This window comes from Gobius niger (genome assembly GCF_951799975.1).
Source record: "Gobius niger genome assembly, chromosome: 1".
In the NCBI taxonomy this organism is placed as follows: Eukaryota; Metazoa; Chordata; class Actinopteri; order Gobiiformes; family Gobiidae; genus Gobius; species Gobius niger.
The window spans coordinates 42,364,573-42,389,728 of NC_136852.1; the positions used below are offsets into that span (position 1 = coordinate 42,364,573).

At 40.8% G+C, this 25,156-nt stretch overlaps 1 protein-coding gene across 1 annotated transcript; it reads right to left on the minus strand.

The window, feature by feature from the left end:
* Positions 1 to 5,672: 5,672 nt before the first annotated feature.
* cnot6l (CCR4-NOT transcription complex, subunit 6-like) lies at positions 5,673 to 23,222 on the minus strand. The gene is made up of 12 exons (XM_079567964.1): positions 23,116 to 23,222; positions 16,562 to 16,683; positions 15,294 to 15,480; positions 14,717 to 14,802; positions 14,121 to 14,210; positions 13,945 to 14,013; positions 11,874 to 12,031; positions 10,487 to 10,641; positions 10,243 to 10,394; positions 8,457 to 8,681; positions 6,906 to 7,102; positions 5,673 to 6,153 (listed from the first exon to the last, which is right to left on the minus strand). The coding sequence occupies exons 2-12, from the start codon at positions 16,671 to 16,673 to the stop codon at positions 5,944 to 5,946; spliced, it is 1,641 nt and encodes a 546-aa protein (XP_079424090.1). The 5' UTR covers positions 16,674 to 16,683; positions 23,116 to 23,222; the 3' UTR covers positions 5,673 to 5,943.
* Positions 23,223 to 25,156: the final 1,934 nt, after the last annotated feature.

Consider the following 25,156-nt stretch of genomic DNA (forward strand, 5'->3'; position numbering starts at 1 on the left):
AGTGTTCTGTTGTGTTGTCGCCGCGTTGTCACATTTATGGAGCATTTTTGTCTTGTTTTCGTGGTGTCGTGTTTTTGTCCCTTTTTATAGAGTTCGGGAATGTGACGTTATATCGCTAAGCATTATGGGATTAGCAGCAATTGTAAACTAATGGAGATTTTAGAAGTTAAAATACTGGAGTTATTGTTCACATTAAAACACTTGGACACCGCAGTGAGTTAGATGGATTTACCAGCAGTAACTCAGCTGCTAACGGAGCTGTTCCACGGCTATTTTCTCCACTCTATAAACTGTTTTTAGCTTATGTTAGTCAATGGAAATGTATGCTAACAGCTGCAAAGATGGCCGATCTCCATGGTAACTGTAGACTTTCCCGAACTCTATTCCTGGTTTTTGACTTTTTTTGTTTGTTGCCATTTGGACATTTTTATCAAGAAGCTTTTAGATTGGGGTAAAGCCAAAATGGTTCAGGCGGGGGTTAGGAGGTTACATAATGATTCACACTGTTGATGCTTTGGATTTTGTTTTGATTTTGTAGCTTCAAGCTTATGACATAAACATGACATGATAACTTAAAGCCACACCACGTAACATTTAACACAATAAATATACTCAAATACAAGCATTTATTTTATTGCAAATGTATTGTTCAAAAATACTTTCAAAAATGGCGAAAACCAAACATGAGTGCTTGCTGTGAGTCCTGATTCTAAACTTTACAGGGAGGAGGACGTCTCCAGCTCGTCTCCATGGAGATACTTTTATTTTATTTTATTTTTTTTTATTTTTTTTGCAAAGTCAAATGACAATGTATCTTAATCAAAATAGGCAATGCAAATGACTGCTGTGCATAAAATCTAAGCAGCATCAAAAACTAAACAAAAAAAATAAACATTTGCTACAAAAACATCAGGGCATTAGCTCATATATACAGATAATTTTTCACATAGTTTTAAGGCACTTTTACATTCTAGAATTTTAAAAGACTTATACAAGGACATCAGTTCATTTTTGAAAGGAACAAAATTGGGATTTACATTCAGAAATCTACATCTATGTAAATAAAATATACTCAGAATTATCAAATTATTATACATATATTCTATCTTTTTGTCTTTCATAAATACTCCAAATTTTACACAATTATAATTCAAACATGGGTACATTGTTCTTTACCTTCAACCAATCATATAAATCAACCCAATGGAGATACTGACTAAAAGCGGCAAATTACGAGATTTAAATCGGTTAGGTCCTCATCCAAATCTATTCTTGGATTACCCAAAACAGCATTTTCTGTGTCTCGCTGGTCCAATGCTTTGTATTTGTGGCAACAGTATAATCCAAAATGTTACACAGTGTGCCTTTAAGCCTGATACGAGGGAAGAAAAAAAAAAAAAAAAATAGAATCCAACTTTTTTTGTGATTTTCACACAACGACATTACCACACAGCCAAAACTCTCCATAATACGATCAGCTGGACTTTCAAAAATGTTTTAACAGCATTGTAATGTTGGCGTATGTAAACTTCTGACTTTGAAGAAAGTAATAAAAACTATTCTTTCATTATTCTGACCTTTAGCAAATAGAAACAATTTTGGTAATTCTAATTGACCGAAATCCAGAAAATTTTAGTCTAATTTCATGTCTGGCGGTGAGGGGGAAGAAGTATATGTGTCTTTTATATAGAGTATGTAAACCAACTGTATATTCAGAGCCGTAGACGTTTGCTGAGGCTCAGGGTAAGAAAGTGTCCCCTTTCCCCCCTCCTCCTTTTTCTATTCTGGGCTCCTTCATTTGGCCACTCCGGTCCTGGGGCACATAGTACCTAACCCAAAGGCTCCCCCCATCGGCAGCCCGTATTATACATTTTGATGATGTGGATTGAGTAATTCTACAAAATATAAAAAGGATAGTATAGCAAAAACCACTTGCACACAAACCGCTTTCAACAACATTTATTTTCTCAAAAAGTCTGTAATACTGAATTGTACAAAGACTGCATGTCGTTTAGAAACAAAACGTCCCAGAGTTCGATTTAAAAACAGCAGAAATGGTCTGAGATCCTTGTAACGGAGGTCTCACTCTCACCTTTTTTTATCGAGATACAAAACTTCTTAAACCCCAGAGGAGTGAAGTATCGACGATGACCGAACAATGTGCAAATCAAGCAGAGATATAAAGCTCATGATGTAAAGCTGTTGTCTGGATAAAGTCAGGCAAAATTTCTCATCATTTGGAATGAGAACATGGAGGATAAATGCACACGATCAAATACACATTTCCAGATTGATTGTTTTTGCTCATCAATAAACCTTTAAAGGGGCAATTACTATTTAGTTACTAACTACAATTTACTAATTCTAGAGTCCAGTACAATAGCTTTGGGTACCATTAAATGTAGTGCCATAGTTTCTGCATAAAATCTTCAATAATACATTACATATATTTATTTATCTATTTATTTATTCATTTATTCATCATAAGGGGCACTTCATTTTGATTAAAAAAAAAAATAGTGTCAGTGATATTTTGTTTTCTTAGAGTTTAAAATAATCATTGAAGAAAGTGCATGTTGATGGTTCATTACAAATAAACAAGATATTTGCATAATGTTGATCGTAAACAGAAAAGCGAGGCACGCTTCGTTCAGAGAGATCAGGAGTCGAACCCACAACCTCCTGACCGCTCGCTATGTAGAAATAATGCAAACTTCAGCCTCGAAACGACTTTCTCATTCATGTCCAGTGCAGAAAATGACTGGTACTCCTCCAAAGAGAATTCATTTCCCCGTGGAGGATTATCGTCAGTTTTGAGATGCATCAGAATTTCTTTAAGGCCATGTGCGGTAACGAATTTCACCCAGTTTCAAACAAAACAAATAAAGCTAATTAATTTCACATGGATAGATTGTTGTGTTTCACAGCTTTCAGAAAGTGACTCACAAATGCTTCTGGGTTTATGATCGCTTATAAAAGTCCACTAAATATCTAATAAGACAATATGTGGGGCAGAGATTTCACTTTTTCAGACATTTTCTGGCGAAACATCAGCATATTTAGCAAACACCAATAAAGCATAGTCAAGTCAAAATCAGGCCCTTGTGAATGTCCTGATTGAAAATTGTCCAGTACAAGTGAATACCCGGCACTCGAAGCTAACCTTTTGCGCAACGCTGATGTTAGCAATTGTGGTTCCTTGTTACATATTCAAATCAGGGCCGTCAAACGTAATCCTTCTGCGTTTATGATTGCTAATAATTAGCTAAATATTAGTGAACAGAATATACTTCAAAGAGGACATTTTTTTGGACGAAATCATCATTTTGTTTTTTGCTGAGATTATACTCTTTTTGGTTGTTTTCTGACGAACTATCCGCATATTTAACACACGTCCAAATCAGGTTCTTATTTATATATTGACATTCAGATTGACAGCAGTAAAAGTGAAAAACCGGCACTCGAAGCTAGCCTTTGGCATGATGCTAACCTTAGAATTGCGGTTAGCATTCCCTGTTGTATGTTCAGACCAAGGTCATCAAACGTAATGCTTCTGGGTTTATGATCGGTTATAATTTGCAGAATACAGAATATTCAGCAATATCCGCAGTTGACGAAAGCATCATTTAGTTTTAGCCAAGATTTAGGCACGCTTTCGCTCTTTTGTAGGTGAACTATCTGCATATAGCGCACACCAATAAACTCACGTCCAATGAGGAGGAGGCCGGAGGTGCTCGATGGATCTCAATCGTGTATCGTAGTAACTCACGTCCAAATTGACGTACGGATTGACAGCAGATCGTCCAGCAGAAATGAAAAAACGGAATGCAAAGCTAACCTTTAGCGTGATGCTAGCATTAGCATTGTGGTTAGCATTCCCGGTTATTTGTTCAAATTAAGGCCGTCAAACATAATGCTTCTGGGTTTATGATCGCTAACAATTTGATAATATCTGAACAGAATAAAACTGCAATGGGGCACAGTGTTTTGACAAAAACAAAGATTTGACGCTTTTTAGACATTTTCTGGCAGTATATCAGCATATATCACAAACAACCATAAAGTCACATCCAAATCAGGTCCTTAATAATGTACTGTTATTGAGATTGACAGCAGCTTGTCCAGTAGAAGTGAAAAAACCCGCACTCGAAGCTAGCCTTTAGCAGGATGCTAACGTTAGCATTGTGCATCGCTTTCCCTGTTATATGTTCAAATTTGGGTCGTCAATCATAATTCTTCTGGGTTTATGATTTCTAATAATTTGCACAATATGTTGCAATAGGGCACAGTGTTAATTGATTTTTTTGCTTAAATATAATTTAGTTTTATTCAAGATTTAGTCAAACAATTCTTTTTAGTTTTTTACATTTAGTGGAATAACCATAAAATGACTCTTCTATAAACTTCACACTTATATTACTGAATTCAAACATATTCTCTGCTTCACGGAGCGTCTCCCTGTTTCTTTGGCAGTGAATTTAAATGATATGAGGCTCTTTCCAACTGTGTCCCGGGAGGTTCAAATGTTTTTTGTCCCTTTTACGTAGTTTTAATTGTCTTATTTTAGTCAAATAGTATAACCTTGACTAAAATTAAGACCATACGTTCTAGTCTCCGAAATTAACACTTAAATTTCACTTTACTGTGACTAGGAAAAGTAGGTACAATCCTTTTAAATGAACTAATCTAATTTGAAACTGATAAACATTTTTGTGATAAAAAGAGCTTTTCTTCAAAGGTTTGTTAGTGTGTTGTTAGATCTTGCTTGACACAATAGAAAACAACTCACACATTTATATTCTTTCTGATCGGCTCCTGCTTGGAAATGACTTTATAGCCTGTAGACTTCATGACAAAAAGCTGACAAAACTCATCCAGCTGCTTTTGCTGATGTCGTTTTAAAATAAGGTGCAAACAAACAAACTTGAGGCATCTTCATGGTTTCAGGCAAAATGGCGGAAAAACAACATTATTTCAATGTTGTGCTAATTGCAGGCACAAAAACACGAATGAACAGCTTTTGCCCGCAGCTATGGGTTTTAGGCGGGGCACACTAATAGACTCACATTTGGTTTGCAGCTTAAAGGGAGAAATTTCAGAAACGCCGTGTCCTATGTTGAATGAATACTTCACTCCTCTGGATTGAAGTGATTTTAAAGCTGATACAAAGAAGTTAGGTTCATGGGCTCATTGTCCACATGTTTTTTTTAGAGTTATTCATATTTAAAAAGTAGTGTTAAAATGAGAACAATTGTCACTTATCCCAGGGCTGTGTCCAAAACCAGTCCACGTCAATGTTCACTGTTAATGTTAATGTGGTGCAGTAAGTGCAGACTCTTGGATTGTTTTAGTGGTAATAGTTGCAAACAGTAGTTTACACATTTTTTGCCAAATACAACTTTAATAAAAGCACATTGCAACTTAAAATGTGGAAAAGTTTTGTTTCAGTCACTATTTTCCTACTTTTCCACTTACATTTCATCCTTGTTATGATCCTGATTTTGCATTTAAGTCTTGTTTTGACACACTTTTTTGCAAATGAAATTGTTTAGCCCTAAGCAGTAGTGACCAAGGGGTGTTGTTCTGCAAATAGGTGAGATCTAAATAATAGAGCAAGGTTTAAAATTACGGTTTATTCAGTTGACATTTGATATCAGTTCACTAGGATTTGCTCACAGGGATTTGGGATCTTGTATTGGATTTCAACATATTTTTAAAGATCCCTCTGTGAAAAAGACTGGACAGTTTGGAGGCTGTTTTGGAGCTACTTAAGTGGAGACGTTGTTGCAAGAGTGAAATGAAAATCGACGTTTTCACCCGCCGTACCTGACTTTAGGTTAACGATTGTTTCGAGACACAGCCCTGGTCGTCCCTGTGTTGTAGTGGATGGATTCCTGTACAAAGTCCCATGTGGCGCTGGCTGGCAGTGGTCGGGGCCCCGCACTACCTGTGCGAGTGGATGCCGTTGAGGCTGGCGGAGGGCAGGGGGCGCCGCAGCTCCAGCTGGGCCAGCAGGCAGAAGTGGTCGGAGGGGATGTGCGGGTGAGGGCAGCCCAGGATGTTATTGTCCAGGAGCCACTGAGAGTCCAAGGGCCCCAAGAGCCCCAGCACCGAGAGCAGGGGCCGCGAGATGAAGATGTAGTCGATCACTCCCTGGACAGAAAGAGGGAGGAGAGTTTAGAGCAGGGTTTCTTCAGGGAGCAGCCATTTTACTGCCCAAATACAATAGTTCTTATGCCACAATTCCTAAAGATTTCAGATTAGTAACAAATTTGAAAACACTGCGTTCCAAATTATTATGCAAATGACATTTTTATCTGATTTTCACAAAACTCAACTCAAAATTAACTCAAATGACAGTCAGCATAATGTTCAAGTCTTTAACTGCTAGAGGATAACATGAATGTGACTGAAAAAACCTCCCAGTGATAACAGTATTTTATTCAAAAATAAATACAACAAAAAAACTCAGAATGTACTATTATGCAACTCATTGTTTCAATAGTTTCTGATTGGATTTCTTTGCAGGATGTCAGTAGAGCCTCCCAGAGCTGCTGTTTGGATGAAAACTGCCTCCCACCCTCATAGATGTTTTTTTTGTTGAGGCTCCAAAGGTTCTCAACAGGGTTGAGGTCAGGGGAGGAGGGGGTCCACATCATGAGTTTCTCTCCTTTTATGCCCATAGCAGCCAGTGATGCAGAGGTTTTCTTTACAGCAGGACATGGTGCGTTGTCATGAAGACGATTTTGTTCGGGAAAGCACGGCTCTTCTTTTTGTAGCATAGAAGAAAGTGGTCAGTCAGAAACTCCACATATTTTTCGGTGCCTCGGCATCAATATTTTACGGTTATTATTTGACAGAAACAATGAAACACAGGCAGTAGTTGGAGTACTTTGATCACGTACCTTGAAGTCGTAGGTGTAGTTGGTGAAGGGCATGGCGCTCTCGTAGGCGCTCTTGAGCTGGAAGCTGTGCGTGATGCTGTCGTCGCCGCTCGTGCCGTTGTTGCAGCTGAAGTTGGACAGACACTCGTTGTAGCGCAGCTCCTTGAAGTCTTTGTGGTTCTCGGCCACTCCTCCGTTACTCAGGTATTCCACCACACCTGCACCGGGACACAGGGGAGGGTTATGCATCCAGGGGATTTATTTTAGAAATCTGTGTGGACTGTGTTTTGGTGAACTGCTGATTCAGACCAGAGACACCAACGCCCCCGATCTTCATCAGAAAACCATGCAGCAAACTCGCAGGGATTTGAAAAGTTCTGTGAGACTTTGGAGTAATTAGTGTAAGCAACTTTTGTTTAGCTCTAACATGCATGTTGAAAATTAAAAAATAATGTCCTAAATTAACATTTATACAACACTCAGTGTCGAGTTACCGATTACTCTTTCCAAAAATAAAAAGTAACTAGTTATTTCTCTGATTCCTTTTTTTCAAAAGAAATCTGATTACTAATTACTAGCTACTTTAGTTTAAAAAGTTGTGCCCTGATGGTTCTATGGGAAAGAATATGTTTCAACTGCAAAAAACAACAACAATGGACCACAATATAATTTGCTTAAGATTATAGTCTGTATTGTCTTTATTTTCAGTCAAATTTTGTAGTTTTCCGTTGTTTTTCTACGTTATGGACATTATATGAGCAATACGGTGTTTTCAGCAGTTGATAAAGTAATTTCAATCTTATTATTACCAGTTGTACAATTGTAATTGTATATTAACTCTTAAAAAATAATGTAATTATAGGAGATAATTTCAGTCCGCTACTGGCAACACTGATGACATTACAAGCAAACATCTTATTCTCACAAGGTAAATTATTGTGGTCAAAAACAAATCCAGAACAGTGCTTGCAGTCTGTTCTTTCTTGCTCAAGTCAAATCACACACGCATAGTGCGCCCTCTGCTGGGTAAATGCTGTAATGGCACCACTGCGCCGTAATTTGCAAGAACTCTTTGATTATTATATTAATTATGTATACACATATAAAATAGCTTTTACTATGCACAATTATTTTACATTATTTAGATAGTGGTTCCCAAACTAGGGTCTGGGGACCCCAGGGGAGCCTCAGAGGCTCCCCAAAGATTGACTATAATGGGGGGAGAAAAGGGAAATGTACATTTATTTGCACTACACTATTTTACACCAGTATTTAACCTACAGTTATTGCTAGATGTTGATTTGTATGTCATTTTAGCTGGGAAATAATATCAAATCCTTAAGAGAGTAAATATATTATTATTGGGGGCCTCAGAGAGATTGTCAGATCATTAAGGGGCCGCAATGTCCCGGACTTTGGGAACAGCTGATTTAGACAAATGTGCTTTTTCTCTGATATGATACAATATTCTTTTAATCCAGAAGGAAATTCAGTTTATCCAACCACAGAGGAGGCCTTTCTGATTAGTTTATCCAGTTTATGATGGAAACAGTTCATGACCCTGTGCTGTACCTGAGTCTGGCAGTGAGTTGAGGTCAGCGCAGAGCACGATGGGGATGGTGGAGGGGTCGGGGGTGGCGCCCGGGTCAGAGGTCACGGAGGCGCGTTCTCTGATGCTCTTCAGCTCAGACAGAAACATCATGGTCTGGATTAGTTTGACGTCAGAGAACTCCGGGTCCCAGTGCATGTGAGCGTTGGCCACGAGGATCAGCTGCCGCTCGGTGGACGACTTCAGGCCTGACGCAGAAGTGACAAAGAAACAGGAGAAAAGCAGTAAGTATCGCGTCTCCAGAGGGTGGCTACCTCATAAAAGTGAGACAGTTGTGAGATATGAAGGAACATGGTGGGATGGACTTGAGCCATATTAGGCTACATCCACACAAAGACAAAACGCTTACAATTTCTGAAACTTTCTCACAGAAAACACGGAGCCAGCTCAGTAAATGTGTGCGTCCACATCAATTGACTCAGGTCTGTGAAAACACAGCGATTCATCTGCCAGGCCTGTGTGAGGCGCTGTGGCGCTACCAAAGAATATGGTACAAGATGTAGTTAGCTGTAGATTATGGATAACAGCAGGGTTTCTGAAAAACCACATACGGTGCAGCTGGAATTTTCAATATTGTTTACTAGTTAGCAGAGCCCATGTGCTCCTGCAATGAGAAATCTCCCCTTCCTCCCTCCCTTATTGAATAAGCAGCTTCCAGAGCCTTGGATTTGAGAGTTTGTCATTCGAAATAGTGATTTTGATCAAAAATAAGATAGAAATAGACAATTTGACATTGATTACAGCAAGGCAAAAAAAGCACAGACAGCTTTATTCACCCGCGGAATGGCTTAAAGAGGAGGTATTATGCTTTTTTCACTCACATAGCACCAGTCTATATCACACTACAATGATGACGAAACCTTCTGTTGGTCTGTAAATGCAGTAAATTAGAATAACTGCCTTGTATAAAATTGCTCTCTCAAAATGGCTGTAGTGAATGTCTTGAAATAGGCCTCTGTCTCTTTAAGAACCTCTGACTCTTTCCGACACGCCCCCTCCACACGCTGTCTGTGGCATCAGTGGGGAGGGGGTTCTGCTGAGGAGCAGTGGTTGGTTACTCGGCTGGTGACGAAAGCTCGGCTGGTGACGAAAGCTCGGAGGCGTCTCCAGGAGGTGGGGGCGTTCCTAGGAGGACTCAGGCAAACCTATCCCTAAAATGGCTGCCATCAGAGTTTTTACAGATTACTCAAAAATACATGAATGTGCCAAGGCAACACTTCAGGCATGTTTTTAATGAATTTAAAGTTGCGGAGACAGCGTGACAATGGAGCCACGCAACCAGCCTTTTGAGATCTTTCCACTCTCGGACCTGGTTTGGAAAATGTTTGTTTACAGACCCACAAAACCTTTAGTCCTGAGCTTGACTTTGTGTAGACCGGGCTTTAGTTTGTTGTGTGCCCTACTTTGTTTTTTTCCACAATGTGAAGTAGCTGCTGTGATCGTTATTGTTGATGGATTGTGTTGGGAATCCTGGCTGTGATGCTGGTAATCGCGATGAAAAGAGGACATTTTTTCATGTTTTTATTGAGGCCTAAGGTACAGCTGTGCAATTTACATACGGTCTAATCAGCATCTTGAAATGCCACAGCTGTGAGGGGGGTGGATTGGAGAAATGGGTCTATGGGTTTTATATCTTTCAGTTCAGCTCATGATGAAAACAAAAGTGTCGCGTGTATGTTTTTGCTCAGTGTTTGACCGAGGTATTTCTAGTACTGTGCGAATACGACTAAAGTCTCCTGAATCCCGTACCTTGGGAGAAGACGTCCGCTTGGACCTGAAGCAGGACCGCAACCCCGATGTTGTCTTTGGTCATGACCCGGTTCAGCATGACCTCTGACCCCTCCGAGTTGGCCATGGCAACCTGGTTAAACTCCACCGTGTGTTTCTGCACCAGTGTGAACCTGCGGAGATCAGAGAGGTTATTGACCGACCAGCAGCGGGGGACACAGGCTACTCCAGTGTCTCTCTTTGAATGGAGAGTGGCAAAACTCACTTGTCAGTCTTGAAGAACACCGCGCAGCCGTCCACGTGTTTGCGCTCTGGCTCCGACACCAGTTTGGCTCGAGACTTTGGGCAGAAGTATCCGTCGTAGCCACGCTCCTTCAGAGTCTCCAGAAAAAACGTGTAGTACTGCTCCGTCTCCACTTCCTGGGGAGGAAAAAAAGGGTAAAAGTATTTGAAGACGCAACACGCTCGCCTCGCCTTCGCGCACTGACGCCCCTCAGTGCCCCCAGTTAAATCCCATATAAACGTCACATGATTTTAGACAGTTTGGTCATAACATGTAAACATTCACAGGACAGCGTCAAATAACTGAGTACACCCCCTGGCTAAACATGCTCCAAGTGCTAATTCGACCAATTTATGCAAACATTTAGTGTCAGGTGTGAGCCAACCTGAGGTCCAGTCACTTAAAGCTGCCCTTGCCATTGAATAACACACACCAGGTAAGAATTGTCTCTTATTGAGAAGCATTGTCTGATGTTACAAAACCATTTTCTCAACGTCTTGATGTTCATAAACTCACGATTAGAAAAATTGTCCATAAATGGAGACAGTTTGGCTTCACTGTTGCTTCACTTCCAAGGAGTGGCCATCCTGTAAAGATAACTCCAGGAGCACAGGGCAGAATACTCAATCAGGTAAAAAAGGAGCCTAGAGTGTCAGCTAAAGACTAACAGAAATTACTGGCACATGCCAACATCTTTGTTGACACGTCTACAATACGTAAAACATTGAACCAGAATGAGGTTCATGGGTGAACGCCACAGAGGAAGCCATTACTGTCAAAAAAAACATTGCTGTACTTTTGAAGTTTGTAAAAGAGCACTTGGAGCAAAATATCTCGGGGTACTGAAAAACCCAAAGTTGAACTGTTTGGGAGGAACACACATCAGCATCAAAACCCTATCCCCACTGTGAAGTATGGTGCAGGAGCTTCATGTTGTGGGGCTGTTGTGGGAGGCTCATTTTAAGGCTCTGACTGAGCTCTTTCCAATGCAAGTCTCTATCACGTTTGGTTTCCGGAAATATCAACCTTTTATCCGCCTTACATTGGCTGCTAGCCATTATAGTAAAATACACATGGTCAGCCTCTACTTCAGAGTTTGTTCCACTGTGAGTTCCAGCCAGTTGGTGATTCCATCAGAGAGAATGAAGTTGTATAAAATATGTTTCCCCTGCAGTTATTTTGTTAACAGGTCAAATAACAGGTTGTACATTACATTCACATTCCCTGCAGTCTGAGCATTTCTTTTCTTAACGAGGCCCAGCTCCCGTATCCCATGTTACTGCTCATTTTTACTTTTAGGAGGCCTTTCAGGAACTTCCTAGTGATGCAAATCTTTCCAACCCTGTGTTGGCTCGGTCTGCCCTCTCACCTGCAGGTTGATGATGTCTGCGTCGCAGTGGGTGATCTCCTCCATGATGCCCTTCTTCCTGTACTCCCAGCTAAGGGCCCAGGACGGACAGTAGCCGTACAGCTGCCGAGTGGCGTATTTATCACAGAGCACGTTGTAGCACATCACCGTGAACACCGCTGTGGGACAAGAGGCGGAATACAAGGACAGGAACAGGTAGTTTAGTGGCCACGATAATGAATCTCTATTTAGTTGGAATTAAATGTTCTTTTTCTTATTTTAAAGCGAGACGCTGCAGGTGAATAGGGAAAAATATTTTGAGAGATTGAGAGATCTAAACTTTTGCTGAACATTACTTATATATATATATGTGTTATTTTTTCATCTAAAAATGAGCCGTTTTATGCATAAAAATTGCCAAAATATACAATATAGAACAGAAGATGTGGTTTTACATTGTTGATATATATTAGTAACAAAGATTTGTTTCAGAGGGGATTTTGTTTTGTTTTTGAATAAACTCATAATATAAGTGAATGAAGTTTTCATTCCACAACGTCTCCACTTTAGTAGCTTTAGTAGCCATCCTGATTTATGTATAGGGCTGTGTCTAGTTTCCCAATTGTGCTCGAAATAGCTCAACAAAGCATCGTAGCTATGGTTTGTGTTGGAGCAATTCATTTTCTTTTCTAAAGCATTGATTTGTGGTTAAAAATGCGTCAGTGCGAGCATTTAGGTTTTGATTCTGCTGCAGTAAATGCCTTTGTCTCTTACTGTAGTTAAAGCTGCCCTGAGTGATGTCTTTTTGAATTTTTCAGTAGGTGGAGTAGTGAACCCTGCTCTGCTCCACCACCACCCCCCCTCTCTTCACCTGGCTTTACCCAGTAAACCACATGCTGCTGATTACATTCAATGAGATATGGACATCTCAATAATCTTGTGTGAAACACACATTTATCAGCTTAAATAAGATATGTAGCAAAGTAATCATTTTCAGACGTACATTTATTTTATAAACTGCGACTTTCATGAAAGTCCCTCTTTTTTTGTCATTTAGAACTGCGTTTACAGCGCAGAACTTTTGTTTCTTGCAACCCTTGAACGCCTCAGCCTCCGGTGCTGCTTTGTTTTGTACAGTGTGTCTCAAATTATTTTGCAAATGATATTTTTCTAAAATTTTCTAGATAATGGATTATTAAACAAACCGACATTTCAGCTGCATCAGAGCAGGTCAGTTTCTATCATAATGCTAAACTGTTAGCCGCTAACTGTTGCTGCGAATGCTGCTACAAATATTTGCGATCACTTGTTCACGTGTTTGTGTTTACATGTTGCGGGTGCATGTGGGGGTGAGGGGTGTGTTGGGGTGTGCTGTGAGATGAGGAGGGCGTCAGTCTGCTGTTTGCGAGTGTGGCGTATCTAGTGGTGCTTGATGGGAATGCAACGTTGCCGGACCGGCAAAAGGGGATCACTTAGAGTAGCTCTAAGATTAGAGTAATTGGAAATGTTCTGTCAATAATTTTAAACAACCGCAGTCAATGTTTAGGACAATCAAGCAAATATGGGAGAAAACTTTTAACAGTTACCTTTGAGAAGAATTCCACAGGAACGTTGTGGTAGTATGGTATCAGTGGTATACGACTCATGGCCAGTGTTTGTACGAAGCAAACAGCATAAAGGTGGTGACGTTATTCACATACTGCCCTCATTTTGACAGATTTTATCACTTATAAATCGCTTATTATAAAACTAAACAAGATCTAAAATCCCTCTGAGCAAATCGTTGTAAGTTATATCTATCAACAAAATATAACCATGTATGTAAACCTGTCTCTATTCATTATTAAGACTTCTTTGCTGAAAATACAGACAATTTTGGTCATTTTTTTGCATAAAACGTCTTATTATGAAAACATAAAATGACAGAAAACTTGCAATGCACTTTTTCCTCATATTAATATCAGTAATCTAAAGCGAAAGTTTCACATTGATATCTCTACATTTAATTTTTTCCCCAATTCGCCTGCAGCGTCTCTTTCGTTTTGCTTGAAAATGGCTCAAACTGAGGTCAAATCTTATTCTAGCGACGCACCTGTGGAGTTGATTTGGTCTCTCTCCCTCAGAGTCATCCAGGGCCTCTGAGGCAGCTGCTCCGGGTGAACTGTCAAAGGAAAACGGTAAGATCCTGTGAACCGCAACCCGAACAAAAGGCTGTGGCGGCGTTTACGGTAAAACTCCCTAAAATATTCATGGGGCTCAGCAGCTCACCGGCCAGGTTATCCAGCATGTAGTTCAGCAGCTTCCTCGTCCCGTCAGGCTCCTGGTACAGGTTCAGAATGTCCTGGGACAAAGGGTTTCCTGCAAACATGCCGTTACTGTTTTTGGTTCATATCTGAAGCCTGCTGATAGCTCCAGAGCCTTTGAGTGGCTGGTTCTTGAAAAGGTGTCCATCGATCACAGCCACAAGTCGTATTTCATGTCCAAAGTTGGGGAAAGTTACCAAAATAAAAACTCAAGTAAAACTAACGTTACTTAAAAGTTATTTGAATGAATTTAATGAAGGAAGGAATGAATATATACTGTTATACTCTAATATTTTTTGTAAATAGTCTAAATAATTTCTTGCTATTTGCATCTTAATTGTTTTATAAGACGTGTTTTATTATAATTGTATGTTAAAAAAAGGTCAAAAATCGTAATATATCATTATTTTGTGCAATAAATTGTTTGTCACAGGATCGACGTATCAGAGGTTCTCACCATTACTCTTAAGCATGAAAAATCATCCATTTTCATCAGATACATACGATGACACATATTGACACAACAATGTATTGTACAGTGAACATAAACTAAAATCTCACCTTTGAGTCCCAGAGTCTGCAGCTGGAACAGCCTCCCGAGTTCATAAGGCAGGACTCGCAGAAGATTGTTGTTTAAAAGTAATTCCCTGAAAGGAACACAAAACATTCTATTGTTGCGATTTTAGAGATGAGGAGAAGAGCGATAAAAAGAAAGGCTACATACAATATTGAACCTAAGTTAGCCAACCGAACCAGCATTTGTAGCTAGCGTTAGCATGTAGCATGATGAGCATTATGTTAGCATTGTTTGTTTTTTAAGTATTAACAGGCTGCTTCTCTCCATGCCTTTGTATCTTTATTTAGTACAAAACTAATTTATATTCAGAATTCAGCATTTGTTTAAGTAGTCTTGGAGTAATTGGAGAAAATGTTGATATTTCTTTTCGTTGTTTCCCCCCTCTGCCGTCTGTACAACAAGGTGTTTTTGACGCAGGCCTACATATAAAAAAGTTTAAAGTTCAAAATTGGCCTTTAGACTGTTTTCCAGAGCCCGCCAATAGCACACTGGGTCTGCAGGGCAGAACTCAGGCCTACAGGCACACCATCCAACCAAAGAAGACTCTTCGGTCTCCGGTACCTGAGTGACACCATGTTCCCGATCTCGGCGGGCAGGCTGCGCAGCTTGTTGGAGGACAGGTTCAGGTAGACGAGGTGGGGCAGGCGGGAGATGTCGGGCGGCAGGCGGCTCAGGTTGTTGTCCTGGATGTGGAGCGCCGTGAGGTGAGTGAAGGTCCAGAGGGAGCTGCTCAGACTGCGCACGCGACCTGGACAACAGGGACCAACACTGACAATACCTTTAAATAATAATTGTGGCCAGTGTTGGGAATGAAAGCGTTAATCAATAGCGGTGTTAGCAACGCCGTTAGATTTCCCAGTGACGAGTAATCTGATTAAAAATGTCTGGTCTACAATCCTCTAAAAATATAAATACGTGGCCACTCCACCAGTGACCTTTTTTATTTTATTACTTAAGGTTATTCAATCATAGTTTCTGTTCCAGCTTTGATAAGCTGCCGCTAGCATTAGCATATTGTTGCTAGCCGTGGCATTTTGTGCGGCCATCAACAATACAATTGCGGAGGTTAAAATGAATTCCCCAGGTTCTGTGCTTCAAAATGACATACAGCATGTCCATATTGACTGAGGTTTAGTGAAACTTGTAGCTAACCAATTTTTATCACTATGTTTCTCTGTTCCCCTGAGGCCGAGGGAGTTGCAGGAGTGCAACAAACGGGAAGTCTCTATCTGAGGACTGGACGGTCTGCAATCTTGTCCCGTCTGCTGAGGGATCCTTCGGCCCTGGGTCTCTATAGCCTCCTATCTCTCCTTCTGTGGTTCTCCCCAAGGTTTCTCTTTTCTCCTGCCGGGTTTTTGAGTTTTTCCTTGCCGTGCTGGAGAGTCTAAGGACGGGGGACACCCACGCCGCTCGTCGCTACCTCCTATTTTTATATTTGCCTGGATTCACCTGAACTTTTAATTGTCATATTTATTGCTCTGTTTTTTTGCCTTAATGTTTGGTGCAGCTGTGAGGCGACTTCTGTTGTGATATTGGGCTATACAAAACCATTACACTTGAAACTTATGACTTTCAGTCCCGGAGCCGATATCGTAAAATCCCCAAATATCGGCCCCAAATATCGGTCGGCCGATATATATCGATATGACTACTGCAGTGCATTCGCTGTCGCTGAACGAGCACTTTTTCTTGCAGTTTTTTTATAACTTGGTAATTACTTTGACTTGTAGCAAGCTACAACTAATTACTTTTTACTGTAATCTTCCTAACACGGGTTGTGATGTCACGCAAAGATTTATTCCACTGAAAACATTTCTGCCGCTACTAACCGGAGATCTCCAGCTCAGCCCAGTGCGACTTCTTGCCGCTGGCCACCTCCTCGGGCGCCATGATTGAGTAACACCTGCGCGGGTCCGGAGGCTCATATTTTTCCTTTGGCATCACTGGCACTCTGCAAAACAAACACACGATTAAAAAGTGATAGAGGTTTCCAGCTCCTACGGCTAAAATCAGTTTGGAAATGAACAAATATTACTTTTAATGGAACTGTAAAGAGTAAAAAATGTGCCTTTTTATTTGACTTTATGAAGTGGCTAATCTCTCTGACCTTAACTTTACGCCGTTGCTCTGATTAAACAGTGACTCTGCCTCTGTTTTAGCAGCGACTTATGCAACATGTTTACACTACTGTCACTGTGCAGGAGCAGAGACCACGGACGGACCAGGGGGGAGAGATGTCACGGCTGCAGGACAGAGCGGCAAACACAGAACAGAATCCATTCACTCAAACTCATCCTCCACTTCACTTTGCGCGGCTTTTGGGCGTGAGATGCTCCACTCAGAGAGCACTCAGGAGTCCAACCTAAGACCCAGGAAAGAAATCTCTAAACAGTCCAAATATTTTCCCTGATCATTATTTCGAAGTGACAGGATTCACAAACCATGGATGAAAGTTCGTTCATCATTTTGGAATATTGCCTCCACTTTTGGCCTCCACTTTTGGCCTTTACGGTCACGTTACTTTAGATCATGTGTAACGAGAGAGGAAACGCTGAAGTTTGTGTTAGTTTTCATCTCCTGTGGATAGGTCCAGCGGTTATATATTAATCGTAAACCAAGTCGAATGTTCAGAATTTTGACTGTTACCATAGTTACTGCATTAGAAATCAACCTTATTCCTACGCCCCATGAGCCTTTGTGTAAAGTAAGGGTGGGAGTTCTGGTATGACCAGGGCCGCTGTTTGTTTGCATGTAGACCGTTCGCTCTAATCCACCTTCTATGAGCATTGAGACGGGAACTATGTGGGAACATGAGCTGTTAAAGCTGAAACCAAACTACGAGCCGCGATTAGCTGCTCACAATAAACTAATGACTGAAAATGGCACCGTCGAAGAGTTTTCTGACTCATGGCCGTGTTGGCCCAGTGATCTCCACTTCACCTCTCTGGAAATTTACAATTCTGCGATCTTTCACAAAGACTTTACTCAGATGTGGTGCTTAAACTTGGAGAGTGGATTGGCAGCATGAAAACATTTTGTTTCGTGTTGATCAAATATCTACAGAGATCTTCACATTTTACAACTACAACTGAGCTACAGTCAGTTTATGAGCCTCATTACATGCGCCGCATTTGCGCAGAAACCAATGGCCGCTGGCTGCTCTGATTTATGCCCACGTACCTCCATATCGCCGCTAGTCTCCCATTGAAAAGCATTGGAGTTTAAACACCTTAAAAACAACTTTAACACCTGGTTTCAATTTTTTCAACACTAGAGGCTAGATATTCCTCCTGAGATAACGCTGGGTTAGTCACAATTAGGGCTGCAACGATTATTTTGGTAATCGATTAATCTACCAATTATTTTTACGATTAATCGATTAATCGCTTGGCTGTGAAAGGTGCATGGAAATTGTATTTCTTCATTTTTTTTTTATCAAATAAGCTAAAGTGGCGCCGCTTGAGGACATGTTGATGGAGTAAACTAAAAGTAAATGTTTGTAGGAGGCTCTTTGTTCTAATTCTGCTTTCTGATTGGACGAGACAAAGACAGATATTAATGAAATTTATAATGTACAAAAAACTACAGACCCTAACTTTAAAAACAAAGTAGGTTTTCATCCAAAATACATAATTGTCATGTCTTTTTTGCTCTATTTTAGTCTGCGTTTGCTAGAAAACAATTAATCGATTACTGAAATAGTTGACAACTTTTTTAGTAATCGATTAGTTGTCGATTAATCGGTTAGTTGTTTCAGCCCTAGTCACAATGAAAGAAACCAGGCTGGTTTTCGCAAGAAGAATTTTAGAAATCTCGTACTTAATGAGGGTCTGACTGTTAGCATTGGAGCAGCGCGAGCTACACGTCACGCAAGGGCCGAGTCTACAGTGAAGATCCCGCCCTTATGCCCTTTTTAGGAACATGCTTCGTCAGAGCTGGGGAGGGGGAGTCTGTAAATCCTCCATGAATTCCCCCACGACCGTAGTCATTATGGTAAACGGGGAGGAGTGAGCAGAAGACGTCCATTTATATATACAGTCTATGGCAGAAACACGCCATGTCGGTGGTTTAATTAGATCAATGGTTTTACTCAAAACAATCAGAAAACAGTTGGAATGTTCTTTCCATAACTAAGACATTTAAAATGCAATGTATTCAGACCAAGGGCGTAGGTTTGGTGTTACTATTGGTGGGGACACTTCATCTCCGTGGGCTTTCTTCGTACGAGAGTCAGTCACATTTGGCTTGTTCAAAATCACCTCAAAAATTTCACAGTGTAAGCCCAAGGCTGTTTATAATGTTGTGGCATCACATGAAAAAGCCACAATTTTGGCCTGACCACACTTTTTACGCCTAACTATTTCAGAAACCATAGAAACTAAAACTCCAAACGTCACACATTCTTAAAAACGAGAAGGTCGAGTGGGATTTTTTCTTTTTTTTCTTCAAATTATGACTAGGGCTGATACTGACACCTGAAGGATATACGTAGGTATCAGAAACAGAACAATGTTAATTTATTCCATAAAATACTTTTTCTTTTACATTTGTGTCATTTATTTGAGCTGAAACAACCAAGTCACTTCCAGTAAAATGTAATAAACAAACTTTGGGCAGAAATATGAATAAAAATTAACTTGGAGATGAGCTGCGCGCAATTTAATAAACACATCCTTGCTCGGACGTATGACTTTTTGGCCGTGCGATTTTTGCCGTTTCCTGCGTTTATTTTTTACGTTTTTTCATCACTTTTTTCAGCACCTGTTTTTCTGCGTTTTTGCTGCGTTTTCATCCTTATTTACGTCTCCTTTTTGACACTTTTTGAAGTAGTTTTAGTTTTTGGTAAACGTGCTCGGTTCAGGCGGGGGTTAAAAGGTTGAAGTGCATATGACACATTAGGCACAATCTTTGCTAAACAATTACACAACTACAGTGGGGGAAAAAAAGTATTTGGTCAGTTTCCCATAGTCTTTCTATTGGATTTTGGCCGAATACTTTTTTTTCGCCACTGTATATGTAAGATTTTGCTAAATACTGTACCCAGCTTTCTTTAATTTGTCCATTTTTGTGATGTTTATAGTTTCACTTCCTTATTCGACACTGACAGGAAGTGACATAGATCGAGGCAAACAATTTTAAACTGTTGCCGTGCCGACCATATTCTATCAATGGCAAATGACACAAACTGCTCTGGAACTTTACCTCTATCTGTGTCACTTCCTGTCAGTAGCTTAAACATTGGAATAAAAATAACACTTCACTCACTTTCGTATAGATACAGACGGCATCTCGTCATAGAATCTTTAGGGAAACTCAATTTTTCACTCTTTTTAGCCATTTTCTGGTGGAATATGAACTTATTTATCACATACAAATAAAGTCCATTGTAAATCGGGCCCATTTGGATGTTTTCTCACAGCAGATTGTTCTGTAGAAGTGAAAAAACGGCAGTTGTAGCTAGCGCTAGCTAACCGTTAGCATTAGCCCGATGCTAACATGTAGCATTATGTTAGCATTCTCCGTTATTTATGTATTTATGGGCCGTTGAACCACTTTGCTCCTCCCCATGTCTTTGTATCTTTATTTAGTAGAAAACTGAATTCTTAATTCAGCACATGTTAAAGTAGTTTTTGAATAATTAGAGAAAGTTTAGATTTTTTCAAAATTGTTTTCCCCCTTAACTGTTTTCAAACATGACCATATATGGGCGATTCCAGAGATGCCGTCTGTATCTATGAGAGTGAGTCACAGTTGGCATGTTCAAAATTGCCCCAAAAATGTGACAGTGTAAGCCCAGCTTTAGTCCAGGGCAGGCACATGTTCTAAAACAATGCATGTTCCAGAGCCACAAAAAAGCATCAAATCCCATAGGAAACAACAGTGTCCCAAATGACCAAACAGCCTGTTCCAAATGACTGAACACAACCCCTAAAAAACATTTGGAAAAAACATCACACAAACTTCAAATTAAGAACATAAAGAAAGAAGATTTCAGGGATACATCACATGCAAGGGCTTTGTCTTAAAGGAACAGGCCACCGTTTCTACATACTGAGATATGTTCTTACCTGAGCTTAGACGAGTTGATGCGTACCTGTCTGGTCTTTGTGTGTGCACTCAGTCACGCAAAACAACCAAAGATGTTGTTAGCATTTGGCCTCTCCCAATATATTCCTATAGCTCCAAACGGGGGTGAAGTTGGAAGTTACCACGCTCTTCCACGGGCACACAGACCAGACAGTTACGCATCAACTCGTCTAAGCTCAGGTAAGAACATTATCTCAGTATGGAAAACGGTGGCCTGTTCCTTTAACCCCTTAACTCCCGCCTGAACCGAGAGGATCTTTTTACTCACGTCATCATTTTTTTGTTGGGTAGTCAGCTCATTTTTGTAACTTTTTGGTCATTTTTTGGGTCATTTTTCATCACATTTTTTGTCAATTTTTTTAATTTTTTTTGTCAATTTTTTATCATATTTTTGTTTTTGTTTTTTTGCAACATTTTGTCACTTTTTGTCATTTTTTGTCACATTTTTGCCACTTTTTCATCAATTTTTCCTCACTTATTTGTCAATGTTTTCTCACTTTTTTGTCACATTTCCATCATTGTTTTCGTCTCAGTTTTGTTGCTATTTTCACAGCTTTTTTTCCAGAAGCTTTTAGGACTGGGGTAAAGCCAAACTGGAGAAAATGTGCTCGGTTCAGGCGGGAGTTAAGGGGTTAACGGCAGACAAGAGTGTCACAAATGAAAATAACAAATACTGTTTTAAAGATGACCTGAATTGACCCAACTTACAACAGAAGTAATCCATCGATATTGAAGTCATATTTTCAAAAGCATTTAAACCTGTCATGTGCACTTTAAAGACAAGACCACAGCCACTGAGCTTCAGCTTCACTAAAAAAAATAAAACGCACTTACACCGTGTTGCATGTCACCGTTGCTACTCCTCATAAAACAAACCAAAAAGAGATTAAAGGATCTATATCATGCTATTTTAGCCATTCCAAAGTTAAGTATAGGCATGTATATGATATATTGTACCTCTACCGCTATTGGGCACTCATTTTTGTGATAAATATAAGTGTTTTCTGGAGGTATTTTTCAAACCCGGAAGACACAAAGCTTCGATTCAGTTAACTCCGCCCCCTCTCTCCGCACATATAACTTTACCGTAATATAAATAAACAACAATAAGTGAAGTTACTTCACGATGCAGTTATACGGAGTTGACATCTGCAACACAGGCTAACACACATGCTAATATGCTAACACACAAGCTAATACGCGTTTGGACTGACTCACCCTCTGCTCCATCGCTGTTTACATTATGGGACTCGCGTTGGTTATAAAAGTTAATCCACTTTGATTCAGGTGAAGGTTCCCCAAACATCCATCAGAGACAGTCACGGAAAAACATCATTTTGGTGATAGTCGCTGAATCCCGGAGAAAAAAAACAGCTTATGAGAGAGTGGCCTCTTCTTGAAAAAGGTTGAATAAAGTCCTCGTAGCCAAACGCGCTTCTTTTTCTCCGTCCGTGACATTATCGTTAGGTAAGAATAAAGAACAGGTGTGTCCAGTTATAACGAGCTCCATCTTCACAGCTGCAGCGCAAACATGACTGATCTGTTCAGACGCTCAGGGGATGTGTTTGTTTTGGCCACAGCTGACCTGGAAGCACCTCGGGCACATCCTTTTATTTTATTTTTCCTTCATTTTTTTTTTCTCTTTGCATCTCTCTTACAACAGAAATAATGAAAAAGCTGTTAAAATCACGCTGTAAGACATTGCATTACAGACACCGAGCACTTCCGTTCCGCTGTGACGACACAACTGAACAGGTCAGTCGTTCACCAGGAGAGAGAGCAGGATTCAGGAGGATTACTGAGAGCTGCGTGAATGAAGCCACAAACCACTCTGGGGGTGTTTTTGATAAGGAAATAGCATAACAACATGGCTAAAAGCTCTAAAAAGTCGATTTTGCATGATATAGGACCTTTAAACACCAGGAATGAGAGAGACATTGTCAAACACATGGCACGGACTGTACATGTGCGTGCGCCAGCAGCTGACAGCTCCAAACATAGCGCAGACCCGCACTGACATTCAACACTTAGGCCATGCAAACATCCACCGCTATTTTTAACTTTCCTGCCTTTACGAAAACCCGGGGTAAAAAAAAAGGGGGTGAACCGCGGGGAAGTAACAGCCGGTCGTGTTTGGGTCGTGGTGGTGGCTGTGGCCGCGGCTCCGGGACGCGCTGTGCCCGGGTGGAAACGCTGCGGCTCCTCGGTGGACAGTGAGCGGAGCGGAGGGGGGGGGGGGGGGACGGCGCGGACTGAAGCCGCGGAGGGTGAGCTTCGGCCCGGGGCAGGGGGTTACCTTCATTCGTAGGCGGCGGAGCTCGGTTCGCGGGGGGAACAGCGGAGACATGCAGCTGCTGCTCCCGAGTCCGACAGGTCCCGAAACAGGAAGAACAACAAACGCACTTCCGCTCGTGCAACAAGCGCTCTCTGCGTGCGCGCTCACGTCAGAGGATTTAAATTTAAGGGGGGAAAAGTTCGATTTGAGTCTTTCTTTACATTTTATCCAGAGGCGGGGAGTACTCAGTCATAATTACTCAAGTGCAAGAACATAACCAAGTTTTTTTTTTTTTTGTTATGTGGTGTGAAATTATGTTTTAAAAATTAATTTCCATTATACCATGGTCTGGGTGAATACTCGATTCTGATTGGCTGGTGGGTGCTAACAAGCGTGCATTATTTTCGTATAACCGCACACGTAGTCCGGTAGTTAAATCACTGGGATATCACTCCGCTGTGGGCATCGCCATAGCAACGCATGACACAGCTGAATCAGATAAACACGTAATTAGTGACTGACAGGAACGTATGAGATGGATTTTGTTTTTCATTTCAACATTTTTGGTCAAAACAAAATGTTTGATAAATGGGAAGTAGAGGAGAGTGAGCAGCTAGGTTAGCTACTGTTAACAAAAGATGAGCTTTCCATTTCTATTGAAAACGGTTAAGGCACTATTCATGATTTTCAGGCGTACATAACATGATCCTGCATTTAAACATATTTGTCTGGATTAGTAAAGTCAAACATAAAAGTTTCAGTTCGTGGGGCCCAGGTGTAAGCGGACTCCACCGCAGCTGTTTCCATAAACAGTTGAGCTAGCTAGCTAGCTAGCTTCAGGTTAAACAGCGTAAAAGTGAAATAACTCCTGCCCACGAGTGCCGCATATCGGTGTTTACTTCCACGGAAAAGTGCCAGGTTAGTCCTGTTGTGTTGTGATTCTGGCGATGCAGCGTGTGCTTATGTTGTTTCGTTGCGCCTGACTGAGATCCTCGTAGCTGCGGAGAATGACTCGCTCTGAGACGAGCCTTCAGTGACCAAAATAGTCCCGGTGGTCTGGCATATTTTTCGTGAGTTTAGTAAATGAAAGAAATACTTATTATAAATGTTACGTTTGTGGGACCATGGTATAAGCGGATTAAACAACTCGGAGCCGTGCATTCGACGGTTATAATGCACTTCGCGGAGTAACACCACTCCGCTGCGCGTCGTGGTGTTCTTGACTCCGCGTCGTGCATTATAACCGTCGAATGCACGGCTCCTCGTTGTTTAATCCTTACATAAAGAAGAACCTGCTGGTGACAGTCAGAGAGTTTCACTGGTAACTTGCTCAACTCAAAATCGCATTTTGACCTCTTAACTCCCGCCTGAACCGAGCGGATCTTTTACCTCACGTCATCAGATATTTTTTTTTGTCATTTTTTTGTCACATTTTTCTCATTTTTTTGCCCAGTTTTTGTCATTTTTTTGTCACATTTTGATCACATTTTTGTCATTTTTTGTCACCTTTTTATCACATTTTTGTGACATTTTTGCCACTTTTTCATAAATTTTTCATCACTTTTTTGTCAATGTTTTCTCACTTTTTTGTCACATTTCCGTCATTGTTTTCGTCTCAGTTTTGTTGCTTTTTCACAGCTTTTTTCCAGAAGCTTTTGGACTGGGGTAAAGCCAAACTGGAGAAAATGTGCTCGGTTCAGGTGCGAGTTAAGGGGTTAAGAGAAAATTAACACCTCCCATCTAATTTAATATCACATTGTGCAAGAAATACCAAATAGAGTGAACAGATGCCCTAGCCACCTCAGCCGGCTACTTTCGATGTGAAGGAGCAGCAACTCTACCCCGAGCTCCTCCCGGATAAATGAGCTCCTCACCCGATCTCAAAGGGTGCGCCCAGCCACCCTGCGAAGGAAACTCATTTCAGCCGCTTGTATCCTCGATTTTGTCCTTTCGGTCATTACCCAAATCCCAGTCCCACTTTAAGGTGTCTAACGTAAGTCCTAGTGACTACAACTCTGGTAACCAAGTAAGTTGTTAGAACAAACATGGCGCTGTCCCTGAC

Coding starts and splice junctions, on each gene's coding strand:
- cnot6l (XM_079567964.1), bottom strand. CDS start 16,673: ATGCCAAAGGAAAAATATGAGCCTCCGGACCCGCGCAGGTGTTACTCA. Junction 14,803..15,293: donor GGGAACATGGTGTCACTCAG/GTACCGGAGACC, acceptor TGTTCCTTTCAG/GGAATTACTTTTAAACAACA. Junction 10,395..10,486: donor GTGTTCTTCAAGACTGACAA/GTGAGTTTTGCC, acceptor TGATCTCCGCAG/GTTCACACTGGTGCAGAAAC.